Source organism: Cyprinus carpio, chromosome A24 (genome assembly GCF_018340385.1).
Source record: "Cyprinus carpio isolate SPL01 chromosome A24, ASM1834038v1, whole genome shotgun sequence".
Classification (NCBI taxonomy): Eukaryota; Metazoa; Chordata; class Actinopteri; order Cypriniformes; family Cyprinidae; genus Cyprinus; species Cyprinus carpio.
In genome coordinates this window covers 7,169,971-7,180,359 of record NC_056595.1, presented here as the reverse complement: position 1 = coordinate 7,180,359, position 10,389 = coordinate 7,169,971, and the positions used below count along the sequence as shown (strand labels likewise).

Sequence of the window (10,389 nt, the reverse complement as noted above, 5' to 3'; positions counted from 1 at the left end):
TATCTGGGTCTCAAATCCAAAGAGATATTCTTTATAAAAGTTAAGAGTCAACCACGCCCTCCTAAAACACCTCGTTTAAACATGCCCCCACATGTCTACGTCACGACTTAGAAAGAATTCAAAAACTCCACCCACGTTCACACAAAGAAAGAAGGCGTAACTTTTATTCTCGCTGTTGCCATCGGCGCCATGTTGTGGAGATGCTGTGTTTCCTTGTGAAAGTGAAAATACTTTATTTGGCCTTCCAAAAGAGAACACAACTAGAAATCAGTGGTTAAGTTGTATTTACAACACTGTTCCAGAACAGTTCAAACCAAATGTTCAGATGTGTCCAGCACATTTTTTGGAGGACTGTTTCCTGATCCTAGGAGAGTAGACTACAATGCCGGCTGTTCTGACTCACAGTCTCTAAGTACGTTTACATATTTAATGAATTTCCCACTGACGATTCAAATGCAAGTTTTGAGCAGTGTAGAGTAGAGCTTGTTGTTTGTCGTTTCTTTGATCACAAATGCAGACATGGTGTTATGTTTACACGGCGCGATGCAAAGCAATGCGTAAAAAGACAGTATAAGTCAGCGGTTCTCAATTCCAGTTCTCGCGCCCCCCTGCTCTTCATATTTTGTATGTTTCTCTTATTGCTTCAGACGTTTGTTCTATTTGAACATAAGTGCCCCATGATTCCAGTTCAAAGCGAACCAATATGTTCCATTCAAAGTGCATTGAAGTGTACGAGACGTGAATTTAAATTGTATTTATTTACAGAGGTATATGATGTCACACTTCTCCGTGTGTGAAGATGTTGTGCAGCGCACATCCGTGAATGAATGTTCAGAATTCTCAGGGAGTAGGGAGCAATGAACACCATGTCAATCGTAACACAGTTCATGCACGGAGCTCCCTTTTAACAAGCTGGTTATCTGAATCAGGGGTGTTAAGGCCCCAATATACTTAAAACGAAATCAAAGAATGAACTGATATTACGTCATTTTGAACAAAATCACGCCAAAACGAAGTTCGTTTTGAGTTTGTTTTGGCAGTTCGAAACAGCTGACCAAAGCGAACCCTCTGGGGGAGTTCGTTTTGGCTCCTAAACACCTTTAAACTTCCGTTGGTCCTTGGCGGTTACTAATCGGTGGGTGTGTTCTGAAACTCCACCTTCTTTGACGTGCATTTTTTTTTTGGTTCGTATCTCATTCAACTGAGGTCAGGCAAGAGAACAACATCTCCTAGCAACATAAATACAATGTGTCGAATAGCTGAGCTGGCACAGATATATCCGCACCTGTAAGATTGCTCACGGACATACTTTAAAGATTCAGTGAAAATGTTTAATTCCTAGAAAGAAATTGCAACAAAGCTTGGTGTTGACGACCTGGAGTTATGCAAAAAGTGATGCAGAGAAACATCCGAGACAAGTTTTCCAAAGCTATGAAAAGAATGAAAGGAAAGAGTAAAGACATAAGGTAGCAAGTACCAAATACATGTGTTTCAAATAAATGTTACACCATATTGCTGCTGTTGTTTTTCTTTTAATAAGCGAATTTAAAGGGTATACAATAAATGAAATGCCAAACAAACATACAATAATAAGCCTTCGTTTTTTTTATCAAAAGTAAATCATGACACCACATAAAATATAAAAAGGTATAACAACTTATCCAGTTTAATAAAAAAAAATGAACACTAATAAAATAAAGTAACAAACTGACTAAAATATTTTTTTCCACATCATGCTAAAGTTTTCAGACTATGAGACATCCATACTTCCCATAAAGGACTGATTATGGAAATAGGTTCTTTTGTATTGCAAACATGATACTTGACTGTGAACTGCTGCTAATCATTATTCTTTTGTCTATAATATTCTGACTTCCCGTCGCACCTAGATTGCCTACACTTCATCATTTCATCATTGTTGTGTTTAGGGCATACATGTGAGCGTCGTGACACGTTTATATTAATCTACACCCCGCCTCCAGCAGTGCGGGGGCGTCGGAATGTTCAAAAACAGTGTACCTCGCTCAGCCTTTTCTAACTTATTTTTGCCCCCAAATAAAGAATGAAAACAAACTTTGTTTGAAGTATATCTGGGCCTTTAAAGAGAGACATGCAAAATATGCAGAGCTGGGGGGTGCAAGGACTGGAATTGAGAACCTCTGGTATTGTCATTATAATCCGTAATTACTGTATGTCCCCACTGGATGCAACAAATGCCTTGTTTGTAATGGGTTTTATTAGTTTTGTCTGGTCGTGCTGGGACACGCACCACAGTAAGGGGCGTAACATTTCCGTCACATGCTTGAGGTCATCATATGACTGACATCATATGACCCCTTTAAAAGTCAAAATCAATCACCATTGAGTGTTTGTAAAACTTCTGACTGTGTTCCAATGTAGATTTTGGTCAAATGATGAGGCAGAAATATATTGTTAGTAATATTTTAAAATAATTTTGTGGGGAAGATACACAATTACTTCTGTGTGGCGTGAAGGAAAAGTAATGTAACTAGTAGTGTTACTAATAACTGTTGCCAGATAGTAATAATAGTATTATTTTTGAAAGGAGTAACGAGTAATAAATTACATTTTTGGAGTAACCAACACTACTACATTCTCCAAAATGAAGCGATGTGAACATTATGGAGCGCCTAACACTCTCATGCAATGTATGTTTCATTCATACTTGAAGCCGGAGGGCTCTCTTGCGCAGAAAGTCCAAAACGGACTCACAGAAGTAATAACTTACGCCAGGAAATCCCTAATATGGACAAAGGTGTTGGCTATCGCTGTAGCTGAGCTGAATAAAAAGTAGAAACTTTTTTTTTTCAAGTCATCTCGAAGTAATAAATAAAGTATATGAATAATTCAGTGCAAACTGAAATCATTTACTAAAGTAGCCTTTAAAATATATATTTTTTTCTGCTTTATTCTGTTATAAAAAATGGCAAAAAAAGTTAAAGTGTAATATATAAATCATTATAGTTATAGAATATTATAGAATACAAATTATTGGTTATTGTCCAGCAGCAATTAAGAGATGAGAAGAAATAATAATAATAATAATAATAATAGAAACTGTCAGTCAAATAAAAATACAAATATATATTAATAATAACACTCACATTTCTGTCCCCCTAACTTCTGAAATCCCCTGTGTGGGAGTTTTTAGTGAGTAATTGGCTTGGTGAAATTTAAAGTAAATCTCTGTGTTTGTGACCAATATTTACTGAGCTTTGATGACTGATGATCCAAAAAATTAAAAAATAGTTAAGAGTTAACTATTTAAAAGAATAGCTGAACATAAGTTCACAAATACAATATAGTTTAAATTGTTACTGCTTTGAGCTTTTATTTTGGAATAAATTTAAAATGCTTAAAAACAATAACTTCATTCTAAATATTGAATATTGATTACATCGTTAATGTAAAAAAAATATAAAATATAATAGTTTATATATATATACACACACAAACACACACACATATTTAAAAACACATAATATTCAGTAATATTATTGATGGCACCAACACTATCAGATGAGAACAAGCCTTAAACTCAGTTGAACTGAATAATGACACAATTGTCTTTTGTAAAGCAGCTTTACAGCTGAATCAGATTTGTTTCATAATTGATATATTTTGCAACATTGATATTGTTATTGAATTGACAAGCTGAATAACATAATTATTGTCTTGGAGTTGCTTATAACACTGAATTGAAGTTGTTTTTATAATTGATGAACTTTACTGTTATTGAACTGAAGTGAATAAATGACACTATTGTCATTTCAATCACTATTGTCTCATATATGAAGTTAACATCACTGGTTCAGTTATTTTCCTGTTTATTACTGTGAAGCTACTTTGAAAATCTCTATTGCATAAAGTGGTACATAAAAGAGTGACTTGACAAAAAGTTTTTTTGTTGTTGTTTTCTTTTCCCCAAGGAAAGTGAGTACAGCAAGGTCTTCATTAGCCATTAATCTAACAACTACACCATAGATCAACATAGTTTTCTGTATTAATGGTCCATAGCAATTATTTATTTAATTAAAAAAAAAAACATCACACTGACAGACATTAATTGGAAATTGTAAGATTTTTTTTTTTTTTGTCTGCCAAGTATTGTGTGACAACCCAAAAGCAAATATGTCCTGTACTGAGAATTTCAGTACATGCTCACTTGTCACATAAAAATGTAATACCATCCTCCATGACATGAAACAAGCATCTTTTGACACCTTTGATCATTATGCTGGTACATGCTGTGGAGAAAACCTGCTTGTGCTCCTTTGACACATGACTTTTAGTGAACAGCATCCTGTGAGTTACTATTCTCTGCCATGCTTTGCACAGGTAGGGCTTGTCAAAGTCTGTAGCACTATCAGCTGACCTCCACCTGCGAGATGATGATGATGATGATGAGCTGGGCACTTCTGACACCCCTGGATCAGATCCATAGTTCCTCATTATGGCATGAGTGGTTGCGAAGACCACAATGCCGTAGTTTTTCCACAAAATCAAACCACACACCCAGTAGAAGGAAGAGTCTTTGGCCAAACGTCCCTCCAGAACGCTCACTTAGCGTATAGCATGTCAAGAGATGCTGTCGATGACCAGCAGGCCAAGGGAGGGCTGGCTGGAGAAAGTGTTTTCTAGGTAGTGCAGGGTTAGGAGGATCTGTACTGAGCTGTTACAGTGCACTACAGACAGCCTGCGCAGACATAAACGCACCCTCTCCTCGATTTGTTTTCAGAGCCGACACCCTCCTTAGAGTCTTTGGCCAAACGTCCCTCCAGAACGCTCACTAAGCGTAGCATGTCAAGGTGGTAGTCCGTGTCAATGAAGACCACCACCACCTCCAGACTCTGGACATGCAGCGGCTGATGAGTTGGTTCAAGGTTTCTGTCATACCTGTACCCTCCAAGCCATGAAACTCCATGATGTCACCTGTATGGATGCAGAACTGAATTGAGACTTAGACTTTAATAGAGTGCTGCATTTTAGCACTTTTGATTCCTGAAGTCCATGTTTTGTTTTTTGGGTTATTGGTTAAATGCCTGAAATAAGGTCTGTGGTTATAATTGCACCTGTGCAAACTATTCTAACCGAAACTTTCAGGGAAAATGTTTTTAAATAAAGACTAAAAGAGTTGTCGGAAGCTTAGCGATGGCGATACGATGCGACTGTGGTGTAGTTTGTTTATAGCCTTTTTATTTCTGCAGACAGTATTTAGGCTTCAAATTTCAGGCAGAAAAATCCTGTTGGGTTTTTGTTGAGGGAACCAGGGTGATGCTAACTTCTGGGTTGGCCTACAAATATATATGTCATCACTATGTCAATTGTGAATTTATATGTGAATTTAAAGCTTAACCGTGTTATTTTTACATCAGTAGTGGCACCAAATACTACTGCAGAAATTTTTGTTTACAAAAAAGTTTTCTGAGACACTCCCCCATATACTATTGGCTAGGTAAACAGATGTGTACAGATCAATTTTACAAAGTAAAATTAAAATGCAATGAAAATCAAAGACTGTTGTAAGTGTAGGGTTTTTTTTCCCAGTAGGTCTATGTATTAACCATAACGTTCACATTTACTCTCCCCCCACCCCGCCAGTTCATACAAATTATATCACATCAGTAATCGTTTCAACTGCCACGTCAAAATTAGTATTTATACCTCAAATTTCTAATTAATTTTTCTATCATTTGATAGACCAATTCACATGCTATGCGTCCTAAATAGCATTCTAAAATAGAATTAATATGTCCCAAATCATAGTATGTTTAAAAAAGTATGCCAAAGATTCCCGGATGGTCTACAACTAAAAATCAGCCTTAACGGCTAATATTGCCCATTGCACGGTGGACGAGGATTCGATTAGAACTACAAACACGCATTAAAAAAATGTTAAAAACTACAAACATGGCGGATATACGCGACGGACGAAAGGGATTGGGGTGATAAATTATCAATGTCTAATTCGATGAAAAATTATAATTTAATGTTATCCAAGTTTTAATCCAAGTTTCCAATATTTAATCTGCACGTTTGGTCATTAACTTTTAAATTCATCATGAAGGCCTGGGTGATTTTAACCAATAAAGTTGGATTTCTTTAAGAGTGAGTGTTGCATCTTTTCTAACTGACAAAATGTATTTGTATAAAATTGTGTAAAAAGAACATGGTGGACATTTCAATTGCTGTTAACAAATATGTCTAACCATTAGGTCTATTCATTGATTAAAAAATTAATTAAAAAAAAAAATCACAGATTTTTGTGATTAATCACATGTAACATTAAAATTTGTAATCATAAATATATTTTCACACTGAATCTCCAAACTAGTGTGAAAACAACTTAAAGACAGTATGTTTAATACGGGGAAGTTGTGGCCTAACGGTTAGAGTGTTGGACTTGCAATCCAAGGATTGTGAGTTTGAGTCTCGGGCCGGCAGGAATTGTAGGTGAATGAATGTACAGCGCTCTCTCCACCTTCAATACCAGACTGAGGTGCCCTTGAGCAAGGCACTGAACCCCCAACTGCTCCCTGGGCACTGCAGCATAAATGGCTGCCCACTGCTCCAGGTGTGTGTTCACGGTGTGTGTGTGTGTGTTCACTGCTGTGTGTGTGCACTTTGGATGGGTTAAAAGCAGAGCACAAATTCTGAGTATGGGTCACCATACTTGGCTGTATGTCACGTCACTTTCACTTTAAATGAATGGTCAGTTTGATTTTACTTCACCTTGACCTGGACCACCGTCAACAGGAAATATACTGGGTTCAGTGTCCCTCAAAGACTGTCGCCCTTCAAGTCTGCTTACCAACTAGAAAAGCACAGACACTGATGTTTACTGCAAGCAAGGTATATCAAGTGGCATGCCATTACTATCACAATTCCTTTCAAATTTAATGCATGAAAATGCCTGAACCTCGATTTGTGCTTCCACATCAACTAAGATTCATTTAAAAACTGTAACGATCATCTGAATGAAACTATTTTAAATCTTCAGGAATAGTCCATGGCTTTTGGCAGGTCATAATGCATACGTTTAAATGTATCAAGTAAGTTTGTAATTGTAATCAATTGTAAGTTTACTTAAAGCTTTAGTGTGAAATGATTTGTCAGATGTACCTGTGCACCATTCTCAGCCATTCTAACTCATGCTGTCATTTCTTTGGTTTTAGTGCAGTTATTTCAGAATTAAATTTTCTGGTAAATAAGCGTTCTACTACACTCCAAAACAAAAGTCCTACATTGTTCAACAAGCGCATTTTGAAACCACAACACATGTATTTATATTTACATTTTCATTTTGTATTTGGCGTATATAATACAGAATATGAGATAATTTATTTAGAGATGGAGTTGTGAAGTGTGTGCAGCTAGTCGTTTACTTTTCTTCTTGAATATCATGTTAAATGCCAAGTATATTAGCCACTTAAATCACATGAAGAAATTATAGTAGGGGGAAAACAATGCAATTACTCGACTAATTACACCAGGCTCTTTCTGAGACTATAAAATTTGATATCATATTGATTCATAATATTCTATTCTATTCGTAGTGATTAGTATTGTTAAACAGATCGTACATGTTTTGATGAAAACACAATTTTTTTTTTGTAATTGTAATTGTAATAGTAATTGTAAAAACTTTATTGTCCCCCGTAGGTGCAATTTATTCTGCAGCATGATAACACCACATACAAGACAAACACATACACAACATTAATAGCACATTGGGAAGTTATAAAAATTAAAAAAAAAAAAATTCTACCTCTTCCTATTTAAATTAAGCACCTTAATCGCATATGGAACAAATTAAAATTTGAATCTGTTAGTCTTATAAAATAGATGGTTCTATAATATAATATGCTGTTATACAATTTTTTATACAATTTTTTTTTTTAAATATTAGAATTATCTAATTAACAGAAATGCAATTAAAGAAAATAGCAATGCATAATGATATGTCCTTTTATTTTTTTTTTATTTTTTTACAAACTTTAATTTCTGACACTGGTCTGAAGAACACAGTGTGCATTAATGTAAAACTCTTAAAAGTGAGACATAGAATTATTTACTAATAAACATAATTGTGCATAACATCATGAAATAATACCAAAAACAAAGAGCAGCTATCAATAATAAGAAATTATAAATAAATTTATACAGCATCACAAGGACTAAAAATGTTTCCAACTCATTCTAAATAAATTATAAAGGCTAATGTAAAATTAGGACCGACTGCCATCTAGAGTTTACCCTATAAAGGGAATTAATTGACTTTGGTATCTCGATTTCAGCTTGCTTGTTTATTTGTTTGTTTGTTTATTTCACATACAATATTGCCAAATCAACAATAGACACAATAAAAGCAGTGACAAAATAAACAAACAATCTTACTACTACTACTGCTGCTGCTAATAATAATAATAATCAATAGAGTCCCTATCCCAAAATTTTCCAACGTTCATTAATAACATATTTCATGTATAGCCTATGCCAAGATATAGTAAGTTAGTAATGTGAGCTATTTCTAAATCGATTCACCATAATCTTGGACCAAATCAACACAAAACAATTTACAGATCTAGGTACGTATGCCATTAAAGCTGAATCATAAGTAAGAGGTCAAGAAAGTAAACAGTGATAAGCAATGAGTTCCACGCGCTCTATAGTGTGTTTGCAGGCATTTTGCCAGCTCATGAAGTGACGGAGCCTACTATGGCAATTATTTAAGTCATGAATATTGATTACGCAATGTTTAGTAACCTTCCAGTAGCGAACGTTTCATATCTGTGTCGGAGAAGGCTTGGCTCATAATTATTAACTAAGTCGTGACGTGTCTGGCCGCCTTTGTTTAGCGAAGACTAGGCTTATGAATATTAATTAACTCGCCTTCTCGCCTTTACCATAGTAGGATTCGAAATTTCGCTTTCAGCCCTGTGGACCATGGAGAGACAGCACGAGGGGATCCAGCATGTTTCTATTTTTTTGCCTTCCCTTTGACTCAGAAATTAGTTACACAAAATTATAGTGCAAGCCATAATCAAGGGATAATTCTCAGCGCAATAAAGGTACACGTGACAACCCTGTGAACGACACATGGTGTAGATGACGTCGTTACTGTTGTGACATGCGGATGTGTTTGTGTGTTCACACTCCTCCTGTTTAATTTCTGCTGGACAGACTTGATATTAAGTTGATAACAATCTTTAAACCAAATATTGTGTGTATTTGCTGTTGCAGACTATAACTTGACTAAATGCTTTGCCTCAGTATCATTATTTATCATTTTATTATTAGCCTATCTGTGACAGATAACAGATATGTCGTTATATGATTGCAATGAAAGCATGTGTTTGAGGTAGAAAACATACCAAATTTCTATAGGCTACTATTCCTGAACTTTATTAAAATGCTTCTAAAGGGCTGTAATTTGTTATGATTAGGGCCAGGTGCATAAATTCACAAATATGGATACATGAATCTGTCCTGAGCTGTCTGATGAATTCAGTCCTGTAATACTAGTAAAAACTAATGCAGAATTAGTATCTTGACAATGTTAACATCTAGTATCTGCATATAAAAAATAAAGAGGCTGTAAGTTCTGAGCGTATAGCAATATTCCTGTTATGGTTTTTGGTATTATTTAAGTTTTCATCTGAACTACTGTATGTTGGTCTCGATTATTTGGCTGCCATGTTGAAACATTAATCAGGTGCACTATAGCTAATAAACTACCACAGCCATTATTTGATGAATGGACAGACCTTGTACTCAGTGGAATTACTGATTGAAAAATTATAAACAAATAGACTGTAGCACAGTCATTCTGGTTCATTCATATCATTCATGATGATGATATACTGGTCTTCTTCTTCAGGTACACCAAGATTGGTTATGCAGGAAACACAGAGCCCCAGTTCGTCATGCCTGCCAGTTGTAGTTGTTAATGCACAGCAGGGCAGATCAGAGAATACAGGATATAATATTTGGATCACAAAATTAATTAAACTCTGCCTTAGGGAAGCACTATTTAAAGCTATTATAAAACTCTCAGTTTACACTGCTGTAACCTCAATATACTGTAGGCTCTGAGCCTGTTATCAAGACGCATACTTCCATAACACTTATTGATTGTTGCTTTTGTAAAAGGAAACTGATAAATATTCAGATGTATGTTGAGCATATTTTATATGAATGTGCTTTGCGTATTAAAATAACAACAATAAAAAAATCATCTTATTGTAGTCATTTCATTTAATGCAATGAAATAAAAAGACACAGCCAGAGATCGAAATCAAAAGAAGAGTTATTGTCTCATGAAAGGGGTGGATGACCTTGATTTCTTCTTTGGAGATGGAGCTGTCG

General features: G+C 35.3%; 1 protein-coding gene across 1 annotated transcript; it reads right to left on the bottom strand.

Annotated features, from left to right (window-relative positions):
- Positions 1-4,182: 4,182 nt before the first annotated feature.
- On the bottom strand, positions 4,183-9,062 carry xrcc2 (X-ray repair complementing defective repair in Chinese hamster cells 2). The gene is given in 6 exon segments (XM_042714128.1): positions 4,183-4,748; positions 4,751-4,873; positions 4,876-4,953; positions 6,754-6,835; positions 8,928-8,955; positions 8,957-9,062. Coding segments are annotated over 6 exon segments (918 nt in total). The 5' UTR covers positions 8,998-9,062.
- Between the last annotated feature and the right edge of the window lie 1,327 nt (positions 9,063-10,389).